The sequence below is a fragment of the Gadus macrocephalus genome, chromosome 16 (assembly GCF_031168955.1).
Source record: "Gadus macrocephalus chromosome 16, ASM3116895v1".
In the NCBI taxonomy this organism is placed as follows: Eukaryota; Metazoa; Chordata; class Actinopteri; order Gadiformes; family Gadidae; genus Gadus; species Gadus macrocephalus.
In genome coordinates, this window is record NC_082397.1 from 18,898,873 (window position 1) to 18,922,013 (window position 23,141).

Here is a 23,141-nt window from a genome sequence, read left to right on the forward strand (position 1 = left end):
AGCCGCCTCGGTGGCGGGAAGGGTGGCCGTCCGGACCCGGCCCTTCCGCTGCCTGAACCTGACCTCCACGTTCGTTGTGCCGGGGGCGGCCGCTGCCCCAGCCGCGTCCACGGATGCACCATCAGGACGGCGGCAGAGCTCCACCTCAGCCCGTTCCGCCTGGTCCAGAGCCGCATCGAAGGTCTGGGGCGCGGTGAGGCGGACATGCTGTCCGAGACTCTCCGGCTGCAGTCCCCGCAGGAAAGCGTGGAGCGCCAGGGCCTCCCGTGTAGCCGCGGAGAATTCCGGGTAGCTGCGTCGGGTCAAGAGCTGGACATCCGCAGCGTAGACCCCCAGGCTCTCCTCCTCCCTGCGGCGGTGAGAAGCCAGCAACTGCTTGCTCTCGTTGCTGGAGACCCGTTCACCGAACCGCCTCTCCAACGCTTGGATCAGGGCCTGAAGGTCTCGCTGGTCTGCTTGGTCCAGGTCGAGCAGCACCCGTGCTGCCGTCCCCTCCAATGCCAGGGCAAGGTGGACAACCGCCTCGTCGGCACCCCAGCCGTTGTGCCACGCTGCAAGCCGGAACTGGGCCAGGTATGGTTCCAACTGCGTTACCCCAGTGAACTTCGGCAGCCTAACCGCTGTCCTGGGGCGGTGGGCAGCTGCCGGTCCTCCGGGCCTTCCGGTCGTGTCCACAGGGGGGCGCTGCGCTCCCATAGCGCAGGGTGCGTTGTCCATGGGCTCGACCGCGAAACTCAAATCCCCCCGCGCATGCGCAGGCCACATCCCACTTCTGACACCAATGTGGCGAGCAGCGCGGGAAGGACGAGACGGGAGCCCAGGTTTAAATGGCGCCGCAACTCTCGTGCCTCAGTACACCGCACGACCCCGAGAGCTGCCTTTATTCAAACACCACACATAACAGAAAACACGGCACAACTGACCAACACACACAACACTCTCACTAATGGTCCTGATCACACTACACATCACAATTAACACACAAACAATAAAGAACCCAAACCCGTTAACCCCACTTAACTAATAATAATAATACCAACACTAATAACAGAACAAGTTATACAAAGACAATAAAACCCCTTTTCCCCAAACATTATGAATACCCAGACTCCCCGGGGGTAGGAGTCGCCACAATATGAACATATCTCTTCTATTCAGTGACAAGCACAAAATGTACAAAAAGAATATTCAAGATAAGTAAGAGGATTATTTTAATGAGGTAGGGAGTAGATGGAGCTGCTGACATAGAAACAATGATCACCTGGGTGGTGCTCCTACGACATCACATGAACCCCATGGGGGAATGATCACCTGGGGGGAATGATCACCTGGGTGGTGCTCCTATATCATTACATGAATCCCAGTAGGGAATGATTACCTGGTTGGGGCTCCTACATCATCACATGAACACCATGGAGGAATGATCAGCTGGGTGGCGCATTAACAGGCCTACGTCTTCACATGAACCCCACGGGGGAATATTCACCTTCTTGACAGGTTAATGAGGTCATGGTTAGAGCATCTCGCGCTGGTCTTAACTCGTTGGTCTAAACCCTCCGCGTTACCGTCTGGTTCACTGCGACGTGAGTCAGCAGGTTCACTGAGGAACATCACTGGGCCGGATCAATGAGGAGCATTATCAGGCCGCTTCACCGCAACAAGGGTTCACTGAAGAGCATTAACGGGCGGTTCTAGCGGTTCACCGCGACGTGAGTCGGTTGTGTTTTTATCATTCTCCAGCCTTCCGGTGTTTAAATAGGCTAATATGTTGACGTTAATGTTCATTTAGTTTGTAGCGTTTAATAAGATGTTACCGTTAATGTTCGTTATGTTGGTAGTTTTTAAATATGATGTTAACGTAATGTTCCTTATGTTGGTAGTGTTTCAATAATATGTTAACGTTAGTGTTAATTAGTTTGTAGTGTTTAAATAGGATGTTAACGTAACGTTAATGTTAGATATTTAGTCGGGAGTGGACATTAGCTTGACCCGTTAGCCGAGCTAACCGCCGCTTCGTGGTTCCGTTCCTCGGGGTTCATTAGTCACTGAACTGATCCTCAGAAAAGAGCCCAACGGTTTTATTTTAAAGATAACCTATGTCCACAGCTTAGCTGTTCTACAAGCATAACTGCTCCTTCCAAGGCGGTGGGTTGAAATCCGCATGGTCTGATAAAACAAACCAACTGAATCTGGTTTACATGATAACGTTTGTGTCTGAACGAGCTGATTCTGGTTCACAGGATTACATTTGTGTCTGAACGAGCTGATTCTGGTTCACAGGATTACATTTGTGTCTGAACGAGCTGATTCTGGTTCACAGGACAACATTTGTGTCTGCACGAGCTGATTCTGGTTTGCAGGATAACATTTGTGTCTGAAGGACCTGAATCTGGTTCACAGGATAGCGTTTGTGTCTGAACGAGCTGAACCTGGTTCAAGTGATAAAGTTTTAGTCTGAATGAGCTCTTTAATCAGATAACGATCTTTACCCAGATCATGATCTTTAACCAGTGCACTGGATCTTGGCATCAAGGGTTTTTACATAATAATTACATAATCCTGACCAATTTCACAGCGATGTGTCAGCTCGTTCAGAGTTCAGACACAAATGTTAAACGCATGTTAAAGTACTTCCTGTTTATAAAATGCATGGTTATAATTATGATTTTTTTTTCATTATTTGTTCATTAAGCTTAGTATAATAAAAGTTCTTGCTCCATTTCTATTCACATTTTAGAAAAGGAATGCATCTGTCTGTCTGATTTCTATGAGCATTCTTATTTTGACAGTCTGCTGTCTTGGAAATAAGCTCATAACATATCGAAGTAGTAAAATACTAATGTCGGTGACATTTCCTCCAAATCATTCTGTACAACTCTAAGTTGGGGAAGAGCATTGTGTGCCACTGGTATTGTAAAATGCAGTGTTTCCTTTAGCACTGTATGGCGGCCGCCTTAAATTCAGTTGAATAAATCCCATACTTACTGAATTAATGTTATTGTTAATGTCCTTGTTTTAGAAGTGGCTTAAACCACTGAGCTCCTCACAAACAGATGGCAGTGCAACTTCTCTCCAAGCATCCTTGCTATTATGGTTGATTATATTATGATTGACTCTTAAATGCATTGTGCTTTTTGAGTGGTGTGTTCAGTTATGTGTGCTATAAGTGTACAATATTGTTAAGTCTAATTGTTTTCCCACATTTGCAGTCACCGTATATAATAATGAAAGGATTTCCAATGCAAGTTAACATGGCTCCAACAATAGCAAGCAACAAGGGTGTTAAGAGCAGATGCCCTAAACAGAAACCAATCGAAGAGGTGAGCAGAAGTGACCTCAGGCCAGTTTGGCTGCCAGCATGGTGGCCAGATGAATGAAGCTTTGTAACGTTGACTCTAAGGCTGGTTTATACTGATCACAGAGACGGTATTCCTGCACCAGGCTCATGCTACTGAATGTGACTTTACTGCTGTTTGTACACGGATAGTTTTCAGAGGATTCTTCCCCTGTTGCAATAGATGGAGCACATGGCTGCATATCAGGACCGATCAACGGCAGAGAAGAAAGCCGCTTGGAGTAAAACACAGATGCTGGGTCTAGCTGGTGTGTTTGAAGCTGCAGTTGCAGGTATGCATAAAGACACGTGCTATTGGTTTCTACTCAATGGGATGTATTAGAATACTGCCCAGGTTCAGTGTATAGAACATAGCTAAATTAAACATGAATTCATCAGTTATTCAATAATCAAAACCTGTCCACTTCACTTGATTATTTTATTTTCATGAACCCTTCCATTTTTCATTTCTTTAAGATTCATTTGAGTCATTTGTTGTATTCCTAATCAGTCCTTCCTTCTTTCTTCATTACGCATCCTGTTCATGCACTGGTGGCTCCTTCATTCAGTTTCAACATAGTTTCCCTCCTTTGTTTGAATTTGCTGTATCTTTCATATGAAACCACTTGGAGAAGCAACTGTGACAAGGTGCACAAATAAGACAGACTGAACTTAGTTATCTTTCTGATAAACAGGTGCAAATAGAGAGGTCAACATGCTGTTTTCGCAATATGCTGCTGTTTTAAGGTAGGCTAATCAATATAATTAAAGCATCACTTGTGTTCTAGTTTTGAAACCTTCTGATATCCTCCCTGATTCCGATGCATCCTTTGGGTTCCATCCTCTCCTATTTGAATGGACAGCCCAAGTCACAGCCCCAGTGTTCTTGTGTTGCAGTGAGAGAGCAGCGCTAGATGCCTCTCAGGTCAGGGACCTGGAGGGCATTCTGAATGAGGCCAGGCAGCTTGAGGCTCAGCTACAGGAGAAGAAGGACAACCTGAAGCATACTCTAGTCCTTATTGCTGATAAACTCAAGGGGTGATGACCTTCCACCCAGGCCCAAAAAAACACATCTCATCAAATCAGTTTTTTGTTTTTAAACATATTTATTTTTGTTGGCAGTGTTTATACATTTTATTTTTACAGTTGTGTCTTCATATTTAGTTTTGATTCAGTATTGCACCAGTTACAATATGGAATAAATGAATAGCCATTAACTGTCTGCGTATTTTTCTTGAAGACATGTACGTTGGATATACTTTTGGATAGTTATCTTCAAACACATTTTTGTATTTGATCAATTACTATATGATGAAAACAATACTTTTCTCCTTTAACTAAGTTCATAAATCAAAATTACCACATTTGAACATTTATAAAGTTTATCTAATTGTTTATACAAAAGTATAAAAAAATATAATATACAAATATATATGGTGTATTTTTGTTTTTGTTTTTCCTCTCAGTGTAGCAATATTACTGTCATGTCTTTAAGACAATGAACTTCCAAAATCTAAGATTGTGCTGCTTTTTGAAACTACATTTGGTAAATAAGATATGTTTCAAGTTAATTAATAAAATCTGGTGTGCATTGCACTATACAAATCTTGTCGGAGTATGCAACAGTTTCTCTATACTATTTGAGAGTAGAGACAAGCTAGTCTGGTCCTTCCCATCTATGCCGTGGCATTGAACGTCCCATGGAAACCATAGGGAATATTCACTGGCACCTCTGCTCTGCCCAACTCCTTGAAGGTCTTGGCGTCCAACACCAAGAGAAAGGTGCTCTTGTCCTGTTTCGGGGATAAAGGTTATACTCAGGAGATGCTAAATTCATTAAATGCGTCTACACAACATATGTGCTTACAAGGGTTTGAAGATTGAAGCCAGAGCAAGCTGAGTGTGTTTACCTTGTTTGGAGTGATGACCACAGCCATCACCACGCCATCGTCTTCCTCTGTGGCGTCAGGAGAAGGTACGAAGACCGGTTCAGATGGGTACAGACCTGGCCGATCCCACACCTTGAATGATAACAAATAGTACAGTAGTTATTCATTGTTTAAAATGCTAATATCTGGTAATAGCGTATCTCCAGTTGCATTTCATTACTGAGATTTGATCTATTTCAATCATGATAATTATGTACAACAAAGCCCTGACTTGTAACATGAATATGACCAAAGGTACCTTCATCTGTTTGCTGTGGATGTCCATCTTGATCAGAGTGTCTCCCACTAGGTGTCGGAAGCCACAGCCATAGAAGTAGCGGTAGGGCCGTGTGTTGTACTTGGCATAGTTAATCTGTGGGAACTCCAGACCTCCATAAAAGTGGAGGTCCTCTCCATGGAGGTCCTCATGGGTACAGAAAACCTGGATCAATGGAATAAAGATACATCATTATTCTATATTTATTATTATCATTATTACTAATAATGAAAATGAAAACGCAAAAAGAAAGAACGGTTGATTTGGTAGTGAAATAAAAATGTGTGAAAGGGTGTGAGAATGTGAGTGCGTTCACAGTGTACGGTGTACTTTATTGTTGGAGATCTTGATGGCTGTGGCCGTGCTGTCCGTCTCCTTGTTCAGGTCGGTGCCACATGGTGTATCAGTGCCCACGTTAAGGGGAAGGACGAAGCGCCTCGGAAACACCCTGCACATGGTGTTGTACACCTGAGGAAACACACACTTTAATGATCCCCGAGAAACAACCTGCACATGGTGTTGTACACCTGAGGAAACACACCCTTTAATGATCCCAGAGAAACACCCTGCACATGGTGTTGTACACCTGAGGAAACACACCCTTTAATGATCCTCGAGAAACACCCTGAACATTGTGTTTTACACTTACTAAAAGACGGCCTTTAATGATCAAATTCACAGTGGCAAAAGGCCCAAGTACATTCCAACGCTATCTAACTTCACATGATATTGTGAGATATGATATTTATCCATATGGTTACAGTCAATTACAAATAGAGATGCAATATACTCTTTTTGTCAGTTGGCCAAGTAATATGGACTCTTAACTAATTAATATGTGCTAAACTCCCTGTGTACGTGCTTCTTCTCGTTTTTGTCATTTTTTTCACTTTACATTTCTACTGCTGTCCTTTACTTTCTACTGAGATTAATAGAGTTTCCTCTGTCTGCTGAACTGACCTCATCAAGGGCTTCTCCGGACTTGCGCAGGTTCTGCACCATGTAGTTATTGATGGCCTGGCCATCGTCTGATACACACATGTCCATGAGCAGGAAGCCATTCTCCTCAAAGGCGTTGATTTGGTGGAAGGTGGACATTGCCTTGGTGTGGTACTTCACCGAACTCAACTGAGCAAGAGAAGTCAGACAAAGGAGTAAGGTTAGGCCCCTCTTGAAACATACGGGTCAGCCTTCGCCTGAACGGATCACCAATAGGCAACCCTTCTGGTCGAAAGCAGTGGGACTACAATATAACTTAGACCAATCTCACCTTGCCTGTCTTTTTGTCTATCAGGTGAAAGATGGTGTCAAGTTTGGGTTCCCAGTAGACACTGTCACTGATGCCCTTCCCAGTAAGTTTGCCGGTCACAACCTTCAGCAGGTTGATCTTGATGGGCTGTTCGATGAACACCACGTAATTCTTCGACATGGCTGAAAGGGGAAGCAACAACGTTAGTCTCTACAAACCATACCTTGAGGAGACTAACGTGCATTCTTCTTGATGGTATGGTGACGTTGAAGGGTCTATCTCACCAAAGCTGTGGTAGTAGGAGGGTTTTGTCTTGTCTGTGGAGGGAATGGAACAGACTACAGTGGCCCCCTCCAGCGTCTCCTCTGGGGAGGACTTTGTAGGCGGCACACGGATGATGTTGTAGAAGGCCCCTGGTGTGACACACATTCAATAGGATTTTTTCAATGTGTCAAATCATTCAACAGTATATGCTTGCTTTAAATGTACGGAACCATGTCAATGTGTGTGAGGAGGTAGCTACCTTTTGGAGTGTAGGAATTTCCCATGTTGTAGGTGGTGCCATCCGGGTCAGTGTGTGGGTGGGCTGTGGCTCCATTGACTGCAATGAATTTGCTCCAGTCCACCTACTCAGAGAAAACTTCACTTTAATCCATACATAAAATAATCTGAAACTGTCTGTTATATATTGTAAAGGGGAACAGAAGGGAAAGATGCACAGGTTCTGAATTAAGGAATATAACCCTTAATTATCTTCCTTACTCAATATATAGCAGTTGTGCGCACTAGCGAGGAAGCTTGGTTAACAAGTGTGTAATTGAACCTCCCCTCTGTACCTTTCCGGTGGTCTCCAGGGTCTCAGGATCCACTTTGTGCATGAAGTTGGTCTCCGTGCTCACGTAGTAGTCCCCCTTATAGGTGACGAAGCTAACACTGGCATTATCAGTGGCCTCTGCAGACAGGAACACATTGACCACACTCGTTAGAATATAGGGAACACTGGAACATGATTCTACCACTTCACCAGAATGACACAGTTTTTTAACGCATATGTTATTAAAAAGCCTCTACTAGATGAGGCTATTTCCTTTAGATACTCCTTCATGCCATTATCTTACTACCGATCTCCCTAAAAATGCCTCAGACCACAAATGTTATGAAATGTAGTCTCATCTGGACCCTTAAGTCCCCTCCACTATACAACACAAACAGACGCCCTGCGTCTGGATTATTATATCAAACGATTAAAGAGTAGGCACAAACGATTAAAGAGAGGCACAAACGATTAAAGAGAGCACAAATTCATGTATTTATGCTCACAATATTTGCAACTTACAATGTTTAAATGTATATGGTGTTCTTTTTAGAAACTCACTTGGCAGCTCGAATCTGGACAGAAAGCGGTGGAAGAAGTTTTTACAGGGGTCTGGCAGGGCGACGGTTCCGAACTCGGACACCATGATGCGGTTGTTCTCGTTGTTGGCCTGGTAGCAGTCACTGGACAGGAAACGGCTCCTGTAGGTCACCCTGCCTTTGGCTATTTTGAACTGGTGCAGAAGAGCCATGCCATCGAACCAGTGGTTGAACCTGGACAAATGAACAGAAAAACATTCAGGCTCAGGGAATCCACTGTTTCATTTTGGAAGCAGTGTGATCCTTTGTTACAACTCACGTCTGATTTCCATACTCAAACTTCCCCGGGCCGTTTCTGAGGAAGTTGCCCGTGATCCAGTCCGGGATGGTGCCGGTGACCCGGGTGCTGATGACCTCCGGGGTGTGCTCCGCTGACCTCACAAGGTTCTCAATGCTGGGCAGGCCGTGCACGTCTGTGAAACGGCAGGGGCTGGCCATGGACCCGGAACTTTTGTTTGATTCTGTGCAACAGAGGTCAAAGCATGTTCCAAATGGCGTTTAGAATGTCACACAAGGTGAAATTGAAGCTCTTAAAGAACAGAATTTGAAAAGAGAAAATATAGATTTTCCTTTAAATCCAGTTTGAACAATGATACAAGATGGACAGAGGGTTTCCTACCTGGTTTCTTGATCTGCCGTCGATGGATGGAAGCCATTGCTGTTGTCTCTTGACTGTAGGCTTGCTTATGGATGCAGTTGCAGGATTAATGTTTTAGAGTCGGACTGCACTGCTATTTTATAGTCCCCGGACAGCAGTGACGCCTCCCATCCGCACAGAAATACAGGCAGAGATACAGAAAGATAGAGAGCTAAGCTGATTGTGTAAGTCAGCGCATAATAGAAGTACTTTGTGTGTAAGATAGTAACATGCGGTAACTGATCTGAAGGCACAAAGACAGCTTTTAGTTCTCAATAGGGAACAGAAATACTCTTACATTAATCCAAACTACTCAGAATAACCTTAATTTGGTTCAAGGAGAACAATTTAGTGTGAAATAATATATATGCAAATATATACAATTTTCTTTTCATCATTTATTCCGTTTTGATTTGTTGCATACATGAAACTGGTTAATGATCAATAAATGATCTATTACTAATTTAAACCATGGAATGGGAAAAGAGGATAGAATCGTTCAAAAAAGGCCTACATCTTATTGCTATTGTACATTCAATTGTACATCGAGATTGATAAACAAATTTAACAGTTTATATTTAGTCAATGCAAATTATTTCAAGTGCATAACATGTTATTTCCAAATCACGAGGAAATCAGGAGGCTGGAGCATTATCTAAAAGAGAAATATCTGCAGAGTTTCCCCGTGTAAAGTAGGAGCATTGGGACAGAATTGAGGTCAAACAGAGTAATGACAAATCAGACAAAGTTGACCTATTTCTTTCCGTCCCACCAATGACCTGTTCCTAAAGGAGAATGGGCTATTCCTGTTGACCAGGGATAATCGCTGGGAGACAACTGGATACATTCAGCTAAATATACCATTGATAATCGTTCCTTGGGTCTTCACAGTGAATAGACTTGTTTGTTTGGAAATTCCCACAAAAACAACAAAATGCCTCTAGCATAGAATACAGAGCTAAATACAGCATGTAGGGTTCTACTATAATAATAATTATAATGAGAACAATGAGAACAACACGTTCCTTATAATAGAGTTTTGGTGAAGAAGTACCAAGACACATAAACATCTTGATAGAGCTAATAATACATTATCCTAAATATACTAGTTATATAGACCTGCTAGGAGCTTTATATGTTAACACAATGTAGTGTTTCGGTGCAATATTATTTGGCTCTTTATTTTAAATATAAACAGCATCCCTTGATAGCTATTGCCCTCTATTTCACAAGAAACCTCTGTGGTTTAACCAAGCAACATAATAATAAAATGCTAAAGAAATGTGTGTGTTTCTATGGTTGTACAGTAATGGAGAGTAGCCTGGTTCCTCGGGTTAACCTGCAAAAACACTGTTGGCATGCTATTCTCCAGACACATAATTAACTTGCTATTTTGTTATTTATTTAATAGGATCAGCACATGGCATTAGTATGTAACCTATTTACATAACTTCAAAATGTGAAAAGAAATGTTCCTTTTAGTAGCCATTAAGCTATCCGTTTTTTATCTGATATTGATAGGTTGGGTATATATACCTTATCCTAAACTACTGTCATAAATATTTAGGACTGCCTACATCTTGCTCAATGGCCACATGCTACATGCATCTCAAAGTGTAGACTAAGTAAAAATTAAATTTTCGTAAGGATTAGTTAGTGAATATATTATGTTGATTGGTTTGTTAGTTATGCAACCTTTTCTATCGTTGGCATGGTTAATCATATAGACCCTGCTATTCCTGAAACCATGCAGCTTCATGTTGTTTGAATCCTTGTCTTTACATTAGTCATCTGAGCTGCTTTGTTTTATTATACATTTTTATTTGATGTGATAGTATCATTATCATTTCACCCATATATGAAAAGCTATCTTGACCCACATATATATGTCTTATTAGCTAGTATATGATTGAGGTAAGTAATACCTAAACATAAATGTCATCCATTGCACTCATGGAATTCCATTTCCATTTCAACTATACTAAACAAATTACATTCTCCATAAAGTGTGTAACACTTATATCACTGTGCATTACAGGAACCAGATTGCAAATTGATAACACCATAAATAGTACCCTGTAGGCATTACGGATGCCTGGTTTGCTTGATGGTATTTGGTTATATATACAGGGCATGCAGTAGCTCTGAAACACTACATTACTTTATCGCAAATGAGCAAGGATTCGTGTAAAGTTTATAACTGTCATAGAGATATTTTGGAGGCATTACATTTAAGTAGTGAAACGGAAAACCACTATTTGACACAGCTGTATTAGTAGTTATGGTCTGGCTGTATAATCCCAGCTGTTTGAGTAGTTATGATCAGAATGTTTAATCACAGCTGTATTAGTAGTTATAGTCAGAGTATTATCCAAGCTCTATTAGTAGTTATAGTCAGACTGTATTATCACAGCTGTATTAGTAGTCAGACTGTAAAATCACAGCTCTATTAGTATTTATAGTCAGACTCTATAATCACAGCTTTAATAGTGGTTATAGTCAGGCTGTATAATGAGAGCTGTATTAGTAGTTATAGTCAGACTGTGTATAATCACAGCTGTATTAGTAGTTGGAAGCTATGTTTATTTTGGTTTATGCTTAAGCCATATTGTGAATTGGTGTGTATTGTGAGTAGAATATGGAAAAGCATTGGAGGTTCAATGTCCCCTAGAAATTAGCATGGCAGTGTTTGTCATGCTTGGCAGAGAGAAGACGCCTTCAGCTGTAGTTATTTTGAGATGAGGAAAGTCCAGTCCAGTGTTCTGTTGGAAATGCCAAGTCATTCTGCAAACTGATTCAGCTGCCCCAGGTACCCCACTCTCAATCAGTTGAAATGCAAAAGCTATAAAGGTTGATAATATGTGCTTAGATAATTAGGTCTGTTATATTTTATATTCCTATGGAGTTGTCTCCTGTTTGAGCTTTAAAAACATATTTTGGCATACGTTACATGTGTTACAATGTAATGTTACACATAATGTTATCATAGCACAAGAAAGAGGTGTGCCTTTTCTCCTTTGCCTTGTGCATCCCTACACGTTCGTCATGGTAACATGAGTTCAGAGGGGGACCAGCGGGGGTCCATCATGAATAAACATTGTCATTCCTCATGCTTATCAGAGTGACCCGGTTGCACTCATACTTGGTAAATAATTAATTCCTTTGACCCTGTTTGAATGTTCAATTTTATCCAATTATAACAAATGTGCTCATATAGGATTCCAAGTTGACTGATTAATTACAAGGCTTCCTTCCCACATATTACATAATCCACCTTCTGAGCAGACCAAACTCCTGGCCCCCTGGAGATAAGCTCTGACAGATGTATTGTGTCATAGAAGTGTACGAATGATCAACCCCTCGTTAATTGAGCATCGGGGATATGCATAAAAATACATGATGTACATGTGTACAATGAGTTCACAAGTTCAGCCACAGTTCAACATTTCACTCCCTGTTCTCCAGAGGAGTATGTTTATGGTTATGGACGTCATAAAGAAACTCCCAACTGGTTCATGACTTGGACTCTGCGGCTTTACTGCATGTCAGTGTACAGCTACATGTTTACATTCCTATATGCCTTTAAAGAATCCTCTGCAACAGAGACAGAGAAAAGCCAGCAGACAGACAGGCAGGCAGGTGGAGGGACAGATTGACAGATACACCAAATGCTCTACCATGCCTGGATGTGGACTGTATGCTTCACTTAAGTAGTGATATAGCTAAATGTTTACACCAAAGTTAATCTAATGAAAGCTTATATTTCAACCTTTGTTAAGAGGGTTTAGAATTGGACCTTCTGAATCCACTGAGAAAAGCTTTAGGGAATTAGAGAATTGGAATTTATGTACACAATATATACACAATATTTTAACCAATATATTGGCAAGTATCGTGTATCATGTTTATCATGCATATACCCCTACCATTTATAATAAAGTAACCCCTAAGCTCTACTGACATCCTATACTTGATCAAAGTTTACTAAGGTGTTGTTTTGTAACTAGGAGGTAGTCTTTATAAAGTTAAACAGGAGACATTATCACATGTGACAAGGGTCATAAATAAAGTCCTAAAAAGGCTTACTTCATAGAGAACCCTAAACGGATAGAGTAGAGGTGAGGCCCACTGCCCACATACACCAGAATTAGGTGGATGTGAAGGAACGTTTCGATGCAGGAGAGCCAAGACTCACACAGAACATTAAATCACTGGGATTGTTGCTGGTCGGTATTAAAACAGTTTTTCTACTTGATGTGAAAATTACTAAGCTGCGGTGAAGAGGAATATGTGTTAAAGCTAAACATTATTGTTGGAAGAAGAGGAAAGCAACACTGAAGTTGGTTCCTTATTCACAGTCAGGGTTCCATTTTTTGGAAAAACCTGTTTCTGTTCATCATAAAAAAGATCATAAAAATTAAAAGACAAGTTGACATTTGACAGATTTCCTTTTTATGGAGATCCAACCTACCTACAGTCAGATCCCATGGAGATCCAACCCTCTCAGATTCCATGGAGATCCAACCTCGATAAAGATCCTTAAGTATTCCATGTGACCCCGGATGGAAGGAGGAGGAGGCGGAGTCAGAGGTGGAGTCAACTACGTTGTGGAGAATTATCTGAATCATATTCATGGTTGATGGGCTGTTTAAAAGAAAACATCTGTCAGTTCAGCATTAGATGAATAACAAATGCACACATCGTATTCATATTTGTGAAATAAGGAGGACAATAATTATGTCTGAAGGATAACCCAGAATAATTAATCATGATTAAATAAGAATGGATACACTTCAAAAACTCAAAATATCTTGTCACAGATAATATAAGGCAAAATCACCTAAAGAGCAAGATTTAAGTGATATAAAGGAGCTTGTTTTTAGACAGTGCATATTGAATATTTTGTTAAGTGAAACTGTCTTGAAAACATCTTGTTTTGAATCATATCTCGGGTTGAACAAGCTTTTTTGACATGTCATTAGGTTTTTAAGCTGCTGTGTTATTTGTAAAAGATGGATCGTCTTTTGCATTACATCTTTTACACAACAATGCTAGTAAAATATAGCTAAAAATGAGTTTTCACAGCTAATTTCAAGATCACTCTTATCTTGTTAGGCTTCAATATAATGTCTTATATCAAGAAATCTTACTAAGACAATTTTCACTTGTTCCATTGGTAGATACTTTTGCTTATTGCAAAGAAAAAATATCTTGTATTCATATTTTTGCTTATTTTAGGAGTGGCCTTTTTTGCAGTGTATACATAGATATCTATATCATGTAAGATATATTATCGCGGCCAAAAGCTTTGTGAGCCCCCAGACAAGGTCGGGTTCTCCGACGTCTCTGGTTCTTCCAATTCCACATCGACTCCGAATCGTTCGCGAATCGTTCGTTCATTCGAGTTTCCAGTAGCACTAACTCCACTGAGTCTGACTGACTCAGTTGAGAACCGTGCAATGGCGTCCATTCCATGATGCAATTTACCGCTACCGGAAACCAGGCTGAACGAACATACGACTGGAGGTTGATGCCAGCGGGATGGCCTCTGTCCCCCTGGTGGTCCTGGGAGAGAGCAGAGGGCCTAGAAGGTCAACACTGTCAGGTGTAAACGCTGCTCTGGCACCTGAAAGAATTCCAATGGTGCCTTGATGTTGTGCACTGGATCTCCAAACAGGTGTTCACTCAGTGACCGATGTCCTTGTGGAGCCAGCGCCAGACAAACCCCCCAGAAGCAGCCTCTGGGGTTGGACGAGGCCAGTAGGCGCTTGGGCCGGGGATGAGACAGCTGGGCTGGCAGGCTGCACTGGTAGCCCCTCGGAGGGCCCAGAGCAGCTCTATGTAGGGCCACACTCTCCCAAGGCGACAGGGCCTTCCCCATCTCCCTCCTGGAGCAGGAGGTCCTGGTCTGACGTGGTGGCTGGCCGAGGGGGGGGGGGGGGGGGGGCTTGGTCTGGGCTGCCTCCCCCATCCTGCACCGGGCTTCACTGTGCTGGGAAAGGGCAGGTGCTGGAAGGCGACTGTCCATCGTCGCTGTTGGTCAGCCAGAGCATCCTAGGACAGTCCTTCTGTGTCCCAAGCTGTTTGGAGAAGCCCCACTCTAGGGTTAGGGTTAGTGTAGCAAAGGACGACGTTACATACCACCTTGTTGGCTTTCACTGTGCTCCTCCAGACAAAGGCCGCAGGGTGGTGATGATGAAGCCGGTTTATTTTAATGTTTGCAGACAATGATACATGACCTGTTGCTTCATGTTACCATGAAGGAGATCTCTTCGTGAGTGTGATGAGATGGCTGGTTAAACCTCTGTACACTGATTACTTAAGTGCAACAGGTGTGCAGCCTCACCTAGCCCCAGAGTCTAATCAGACTCGGCCAGGTTAGGCTGCTTAAACCATCCTCCACAAAACTCCTTAACGGGCATGTCGGGGAGTTGACGCTGACGAAAGTTGACGCTGTGTTCTCCTCCCAAAACTCCTGTAGCATGCCATTACATAGCAAATGAATCGTATGCAAAGGGGTGAGCTAGAAAGGCTGAGTTGTTAACTAAGGGCCCATGGCACATTGGCCAATGTTTGAAAATGAGCAACAGCGAATAAGAAACAAACTTCATCCTATATCTCTTCCATGGTCACCTGGACATGACAAAACGGGTTGACATGACATCATGGAAATGGACACACAAAGACATCTCAACAAGTGCTTTGAGATGCTTTTAGTTTTCCGTGTGGCGGTGTGTGTTGTGCATTGTATATATGACCTATGCACAATGGCTCCTAGCCTATTGTGAATAGCTTTGATTAATCATTTTTTAAAACGTTTGTGCTTAGTGTAACTACATTATGCTATTCTCAGGCCTACTTATTACGCATCACTAATGCAACTTTATGAATGAAGCCTACATTTATATCCAAGTAATAGTCCAACAGTTACTACGTGAACTTATATTTCAATACATAGGTTGAATATATGAATGAGCTTAATAGCAATAGTTTTTGAAAGACAATGGAAAAGCTTTTTCAGACAGTCTATGTTTTAGACCTGTTTTATATTTCATTTCAGACACCATCAGGGCCCTTGTGGCTCTTTGGTGACTCCAGTGGCGGATGTATGTAACAGCAGCATACTGAATGAAGAGGAAATGCTCTATCGTTTGCATTAATCGCCAAGACACGATCTGCGGTAAGACGTAAATCAAACTTTTCTCTATCTAATGAAGGATTCAAGCTAGGCCTACAGTCGCGTACTTAGACATGAATGCTGCTCACACTACACTTGAATATTTAAGCAGGCAATTACTTCCGTGTGATTGTTCATCATATCGGACCATGAGGCGACATTAAATTATTAACGCACTGTCGGTGGTTGTTCATCAGAATGATCCGAGGGCTTCTACAGCATATTATCGGTTTGATTTACTTGCTGCACTACATCATTTTTTGTTCACTGATCCGAGTATCATTGATAAACAATAATGTATCATAAACCATAACATGCTGAAAAGTTGCACTTATGCTGAGGTGTTTTAGGCACACTGTTTTCATGTGAAATTAATAGAGAAAGGTAGGCTGTAGGTCATCATATATTTAGTAAGATAACTACATACTGAGGAGTACCCTCGCAGGATTGGGTTGTGCGTGTGGGACATTAGATTGGGACTTTTTTTCTTCTCCAACTGAGCGCTCCTTTCAGTTGCCTGTGTTTCAACATCAGCATTTGTTGAAAATCAATAAAGTAAGGAAATGTGTTACTATATTTCCACAAATTATAGCCTCTTGATAATCCTGGTCCTAGGGTACCGAAAGGTATTCCAAGCCCATCTATACCGCAGAGCCTGTCCCAGCGGGGCCGTGTTTCTCGGACACGGATCGCCCCGTATGGAAAGCCAAGGAGGACACAATCCGGCCCGAATGGCGCGGTAAAAGGGCTTAACCGGCCGGACGCGCAGAAGAAAGACGCAATGTATAGAACTGATTGTTGTGCATTGTTGGGCATAGGTAGGCACAGGGACGGCTGGTATAAATGGGCTAACAGGGCTAAGCCCTCCCTATACCTTTTACAGTAAAAATGAAAAAATATCATTAAAACCTTAGAACATATTGTTTAAAATTTTGGTAGAACCTAAAGCAGCAACAGCACCAAAAAGTGACAGAAAAACCCAGGATATATGACATATCTTCGTTTTTTTCCTGTGAATGGGCTAAATGTATTCAGCCCAAACGGAGTTCAATTTTGAATGACAGGTATCGTGACACGCCCCCTTCATATGCTTCCCAAAGCAAAAGACAGCTGCGGACGGCGGCAACGCCACATAGGCCTACATGTCCTTCACGATTGACGGCGACACAGACGTCTCTACCAAAGAGTGTGTGATCGTTTACAGCCGCATTTTGCGCAAAGGGAGACCGGTCAACATTTTAATTGTTTAATTCACATTCACAATACATGAAAGTTATGAACAGAGATAGGCTACATAAGGTGACCTCATCGCGTCTGGAGTCCTGTGAAGTATTGATAAATGTAATGCATTCGTTAGCCCATCCACCCAAAATCACCACCAGCCGTATGGGTAGGCCCACTGCAGGGTTAGTTGTGGTTAGTTGTGGTCAAGTGAAACAGCCCAGCCTTGGAGTTGGAGTAGTTTGAGTGATTGTGTGATTGTGCGAGAGAGAGCGCACCGTTGAATGTTTGGCTTGTTGTGGACTTTGTGTGTTCAATGATGTATCTGTCTGGTCGTATTAGCTGTAGATGTATGGGTAAATAATGTCACAAGATCGGTCATACTGCAGGCTCTCATTTGCAAATGCACTGATTGTGTGCCTATGTGCTATATTTATTCAGTTCATTGTTCTTCTGAATAATTGCCAGAATGGTGCCAATTATTGTCGTGTTTCCATTGTAATGCACAACGTTGCCTCTCCCTGTTATAAAATAACGTGCATCCCAACAACTTTAGCCAATGCAGGCTCCTATGTCAGTGTTGCTTTACGAGTGTGTATTAAGTGTGCGCGCGCGCGCGCGCGTGTGTGTGTGTGTGTGTGTGTGTGTGTGTGTGTGTGTGTGTGTGTGTGTGTGTGTGTGTGTGTGTGTGTGTGTGTGTGTGTGTGTGTGTGTGTGTGTGTGTGTGTCGTGTAGGCTATAGATATAGACTGATTGTCTTGGCTTTTGCATCCATGAAATATTGTAATGTTAATGTTCCGATTGGCTGTCAGTGTTTTGCCGCTGAAACGCGTCATAGTAATTTGCATAAAGTTCAACAGTTTTGAACTTTTTTTGGAGGCTCTGGTCGCTCAACTTTGGCCGCGGGTAGCGTTGGTCGCTTTGGTCGCTCTTGCCCATAGAAAGTGAATGACTTCCGGCAATTTGGTAGCTCAATTCGCTTCTGGTGTGGACGTTCAGTAAGGGCGCCGCGACATGGACTGAATCCGAGTGGTTTCACAAAGGCCGTTTACGTGGGATTGTATGCCCCCTGCGGTCGAAGTGGTGCGTAGCACTTAATTGTGCACCAATTCTTAATGACACTGACGGTTTGATTTATCTATCAACACAAAACGTATTAGCATGCCGTGGGAATACCTAATATGAATACATCAACCATACAATAACAATAGGTATCCTAGGATACTCTGTGATTACCTAATACTAAACTAGAAAATGCATTTCCTGCAGAAAATGCGGTAAATGCTGTAGTACACAGCAGGCGCGTTGTTAGACCTGGGCCTTCATGGCTATAGTCCCGGATCTTTGGGAATAGCCCCGGATCGCTGTGCCGTTACATAAAAAAAAAAAAACATAATAATGAGGAAAATTGCCCCGTAGAGTAGGCTTCTTTGTGGTTGCATTACCAGCAGCCACAGATGGGTCATAGCCAGCGAAAACCGCAAAATTCTGAGGTGTCCATATCGGCAGATTAAGACTAATTTGTTGCAAATTCAACGTTGGTTTTCTTTCTTCTCTATGCATAACGCATTTCGTCGATAGTGCTGTTTCGTTCTGCTAGCCTTTTAGTGAGACCAGAGAGTGTTGAGAAGGACAGTAATAAAATATCTTTGGTAAGATGGATATAAGAAGAGAGACCCGCAGTGAATTCAATCCGGTCCACTTGACTATATGCGTTTTTTTGCTCCCAAACGAACATTCCAACTCGTTATCTTACTAAACATATTCCAGATCCATTTTACACCGGATTTCTCCTTTAAGAAGAACAATTGAATGTTTTCCAATCAGCCCCACCACAACAAGGGGGGTCCTCAGAACCAGGCCCTGTCCTGGGGCTCGGCCACCCACGAGTCCTCAGTCCTGCTTTGGGATCACTTGCTCCAGAGCAGGGCCACCGCCTTGCTCGAGGAAGGAGATAGGTCCCACAGTTTGTAGCGAATAAGAAAGAACGAAATAAAGAATACCATTTTAGAAGAATAGTTGAGCGCTGCATGCAGCACTCACCTCATCAAAAAATTAAGTGTTGTTTGATTGTCGTCCCTAATGAACATTTCTGTCATCAGATAATGGCTACCAATCACTCTTGTCTACCCTGCACTTTTGTTGCGATATCTGAAGACAACTTCTATTTTCAAGGTATTTTTTTTTTTTAAACTGAAAGGTTTAGATTTCATAGGTCTACACACCCTTTTTGTTCAGTGACAGTGAAACTAATCAATCTGGCTTTGTCTCATCCCTGTCCTGTGCTGAGAAGTTATGGACGATGAAACAGGTAATGTGTTTAATGTGTTAAAATGTCATTACTTGTCTGCAGATAGTCTTGATTTAAATTGCCCATGCCATACCATTGACAATAAGTACGTGTGGAAACTATACATTTGCATTAATGTTGATCTTTCATACAGATTTGCAGTGTGATTCATATAAAATAGACAAACCATCCCAGTACAAGCATTGCCTCCGAGTCCAAGACAACCGCTTTCTCTCAGTTGTTGGAGAACAGTGTCTCTTTGTGTATTTCAACGGGAAGGAGAAAGTAGGACCTGGTAAGGTACACTGACACCAGTACTTAGTGATTCTGGTGGTAGTGCTTACCTACTCCTTATCATATATATTAAAACTACACTATTCAATAAGAAGTACACGGTCTGACAGATGGAATAACGTGCGCTTCTTCTTCCTTTCAGACAGTCTTCCTTCCTGTCAGTTCATCGTTCAACCGTTCAACGAGACCCCGGACTCCCCCCCCCACCCTGCGGATAGAGGCAGGGCCGTCACCCTGGCTGTTAGGGAGGAGAGCCAGTACAAGGTGGTGTCCTGTGGGGAGGGCAGCAACGACATCAAGGTGCAGATCATGGTGAGGGACTGCTCTGATGGCTGAGGTCTGTGTGAGGTCAAAGGGACTGCTCTGAGGACCAGAGGGACTGCTCTGAGGACCAGAGGGACTGCTCTGAGGTCTGTGTGAGGTCAAAGGGACTGCTCTGAGGACCAGAGGGACTGCTCTGAGGTCTGTGTGAGGTCAAAGGGACTGCTCTGAGGACCAGAGGGACTGCTCTGAGGACCAGAGGGACTGCTCTGAGGACCAGAGGGACTGCTCTGAGGTCTGTGTGAGGTCAAAGGGACCGCTCTGAGGACCAGAGGGACTGCTCTGAGGACCAGAGGGACTGCTCTGAGGTCTGTGTGAGGCCAGAGGGACTGCTCTGAGGTCTGTGTGAGGCCAGAGGGACTGCTCTGAGTTCTGTGTGAGGCCAGAGGGACTGCTCTGAGTTCTGTGTGAGGCCAGAGGGACTGCTCTGAGGTCTGTGTGGATGAAGGCTGTTTCAACATGGAGAAGGTCCACCATCCAATATAATGATAGTGACATACATTGGATAGACACTTCATGGAAGAAATGTGTCGTACAGATGTACTTTCAATTTCTTCACTGCACCCACACATCAGGAAGCCAACTCTTTGGATATGCATACTCACCTGGCTATGTCTGATTTAATTTCTCATACAACCTTTGCTAGATAATACTGTAACATATGTATGCATGTGGGTCGGCTTAGCTCAGGAGGTAGAGCTGTTGTTGAAACCGAAAGGTTGCTAGTTCGATCCCTAGCTCCTCCTAGCTGAGTGCTGAAGTGTCCCTGAGCAAGACACCTAACCCTAACTTCTCCTGACGAGCTGGCTGTCGCCTTGTATGGTTGACTCTGCCGTCAATGTGTGTATTAACCGATGTAAGTCGCTTTGGATAAAAGCGTCTGCTAAATGCCGTAATAGTAACATGTGTATGTAATAATCCTTATTCTTCCTCTACTCTACTGCAGGATAAACTTCCAGACAAAATCGGAGACGATGCCTGCTGGTCCGTGTTCTACATGAAGGACAGTAGGGGGAGCAGTGGGCACTACCAGTTCGTGTCCGCTGCCAAGCCGCAATTCGCCCTGGCCATCCAACCGGAACAAGGGACTACCCGAATGAGCAAACTAGTGTTGCGACAATTAGTTGATGAGGTGGACGAGGGCTGCCACATTGAAGTGCCTCTTTGTCGGTAAATGCAAATACATATCAATAAATAGATGATGAATAAATGTGAAGTGTTATTTGTTCCCTAGAATCCCTTGTACATTTTGCTATCGATGAGCACCTGATACTGGTTTTTGCCTTGCCTGCTAATTGGTGCCAGCGACTCCACTGACAGATCACAGTCCAGATGTGCTTCTTGGTGCCTTGTGCCACAGCGCCACGCGTCCATATACATGGCAAGCGGTCAAGGCTTGGGAAGGCAATGCTCATCATTTGCCTTTGCTTGATTCCTTGCTCCAATGTCCTGTTGATGGCCTTTGCTACCCATCCACATAAAACAAGGTGTGCTGTAACCCAGGAGCCAAAATGTACTTATATTGATGGCAAACACCAAGCAGGCCGAGAAGAATATTGAGTACTTCAGGATTCATTGAAGTACTCAATGAATCCTTCTATCACAAGTAGTCAAGATGCCTACAAGAATATGCCGTAGAGCTGATCGAGTCAAATCCTCAACTTGTATTGATCTAATATTTACAATTTTTTCTGAGCTGTGTTCAAAAGTAATTTCCATTCCCATAGGCTGCAGTGACCACAACCTTATCGCTATTGGAAGAAAAACGAAAATACCCAAGGAGGGTCAGAAAGTTATTTTCAAACAAATCTTTAAAAACTTTAATGAATATAACTACTGTAATGAAGTAAGAGAGGTTGACTGGTCTGATGTTAGACAGAAGGAAGACCCTGATCTTGCTCTGCGTGCGTTTGACAGTTTATTACTCCCAATCGTGAATAACAAGCTCCTGTCAGGAAGTTAACGGTGCGAAACACCATGGGCCCTATTTTAACGGTCTGAAACGCAAGTGGGAAGCGCAAAGCACAAGTAGCTTTGTGGGCGGTTCTACGGCGCTATCGCTATTTTACAGGCGGATAAATGACATTTGCGTCACGGCGCAAGTGTCAAAAGGGTTGGTTTTTTTTTCCACTGCCGGGTACTGTCGGCAGTGGAAACGCGACCTCGGAACTGAGCTGGGCTATACCGCCCCCTCCCTACCGCACCTTTGCGATCCGATCCGTTCCGCACCCTGCAGTGGAAACGCGGCATTATTAGTCACTTGCGCCGGATGCAAGATAGGGCCCAATGTCTCCTTGGTTAGATCAGCGAGTTAAAGCACACATGATGGAGAAGGATAGAGCCAAGGCAGTGGCAATACAATCGGGTGGTGAACGAGAATGGAGTAGGCCTATGTATCGCAAACTAAGAAACTTTGTAACAATGTTGAATAAAACCAAGAAGAAAATGTACTAACATAAGATAATTAGTAATAGTAGTATCGATAGCAAGACCATGTGGAATGTTATTAATCAACTAATGGGAAAAAATGTTAGATCTACCCCGTCCTTCTTAGAGGCAGAGGCAATTTTATCACCAAACCAGATGAAATTGCTAACTATTTAAGTGTTTATTTCAGTGATAAAATCCAGAAATTAAATGATGGTATGAAGGGAGAAAATAAGGGTCTAGAGCTCTCATCCAGGCTTATTACAAACAAATTGATGAAGAATAAATGTTGTAGTTTCCACTTTGAAAAAGTCAAGGTGTCCACTGTAGAAAAATTAATGAAACTCAGTAAGGACAAACAAGCGGGTTTTGATAACCTGGATGTGAGGTTGCTTAAACCTGTTGCAGATATCTTGGCTCTGCCTATCTGCCATATAATTAATTAAAGTTTTGAAAAATCAATTTGCCCAGCAGACTGGAAGATTGCTAAAATCATCCCACTGCCAAAAAATAATAAAGAAAATTTCTCAGGGAATAATAGTAGACCAATAAGCATTCTACCAACCATGAGCA

At 42.8% G+C, this 23,141-nt stretch overlaps 3 protein-coding genes across 3 annotated transcripts; 2 read left to right on the forward strand and 1 right to left on the reverse strand.

Annotated features, from left to right (window-relative positions):
- The first annotated feature begins 3,096 nt into the window (after positions 1-3,096).
- LOC132474413 (testis-expressed protein 12-like) lies at positions 3,097-4,990 on the forward strand. The gene is made up of 4 exons (XM_060075112.1): positions 3,097-3,320; positions 3,519-3,627; positions 4,030-4,081; positions 4,232-4,990. The coding sequence occupies exons 1-4, from the start codon at positions 3,225-3,227 to the stop codon at positions 4,374-4,376; spliced, it is 402 nt and encodes a 133-aa protein (XP_059931095.1). The 5' UTR covers positions 3,097-3,224; the 3' UTR covers positions 4,377-4,990.
- bco2b (beta-carotene oxygenase 2b) lies at positions 4,421-8,872 on the reverse strand. The gene is made up of 12 exons (XM_060075111.1): positions 8,821-8,872; positions 8,461-8,662; positions 8,164-8,375; positions 7,625-7,740; positions 7,312-7,414; positions 7,073-7,201; positions 6,810-6,970; positions 6,500-6,667; positions 5,870-6,007; positions 5,522-5,704; positions 5,245-5,355; positions 4,421-5,127 (listed from the first exon to the last, which is right to left on the reverse strand). Exons 1-12 carry the CDS (start codon positions 8,855-8,857, stop codon positions 5,011-5,013), a joined length of 1,677 nt encoding a protein of 558 aa, XP_059931094.1. The 5' UTR covers positions 8,858-8,872; the 3' UTR covers positions 4,421-5,010.
- Positions 8,873-15,916: 7,044 nt separating this feature from the next.
- On the forward strand, positions 15,917-21,920 carry LOC132474756 (uncharacterized). Its single transcript, XM_060075616.1, has 6 exons — positions 15,917-16,018; positions 19,339-19,411; positions 19,530-19,547; positions 19,681-19,826; positions 19,983-20,132; positions 21,088-21,920. Exons 2-6 carry the CDS (start codon positions 19,342-19,344, stop codon positions 21,313-21,315), a joined length of 612 nt encoding a protein of 203 aa, XP_059931599.1. The 5' UTR covers positions 15,917-16,018; positions 19,339-19,341; the 3' UTR covers positions 21,316-21,920.
- The last annotated feature ends 1,221 nt before the right edge of the window (positions 21,921-23,141 follow it).

Excerpts from the sequence above, each read along its gene's own strand:
- LOC132474756 (XM_060075616.1), top strand. The coding sequence starts at position 19,342 with ATGGCTACCAATCACTCTTGTCTACCCTGCACTTTTGTTGCGATATCT. Across the intron at positions 19,827-19,982 it reads AGAAAGTAGGACCTGGTAAG|TTCATCGTTCAACCGTTCAA; the intron begins GTACACTGACAC and ends CCTTCCTGTCAG. Across the intron at positions 20,133-21,087 it reads ACATCAAGGTGCAGATCATG|GATAAACTTCCAGACAAAAT; the intron begins GTGAGGGACTGC and ends ACTCTACTGCAG.
- bco2b (XM_060075111.1), bottom strand. The coding sequence starts at position 8,857 with ATGGCTTCCATCCATCGACGGCAGATCAAGAAACCAG. Across the intron at positions 8,663-8,820 it reads ACGGCAGATCAAGAAACCAG|AATCAAACAAAAGTTCCGGG; the intron begins GTAGGAAACCCT and ends TCTGTTGCACAG. Across the intron at positions 7,202-7,311 it reads AAATTCCTACACTCCAAAAG|GGGCCTTCTACAACATCATC; the intron begins GTAGCTACCTCC and ends GTGTCACACCAG.
- LOC132474413 (XM_060075112.1), top strand. The coding sequence starts at position 3,225 with ATGAAAGGATTTCCAATGCAAGTTAACATGGCTCCAACAATAGCAAGC. Across the intron at positions 3,628-4,029 it reads GTTTGAAGCTGCAGTTGCAG|GTGCAAATAGAGAGGTCAAC; the intron begins GTATGCATAAAG and ends TCTGATAAACAG. Across the intron at positions 4,082-4,231 it reads CAATATGCTGCTGTTTTAAG|TGAGAGAGCAGCGCTAGATG; the intron begins GTAGGCTAATCA and ends CTTGTGTTGCAG.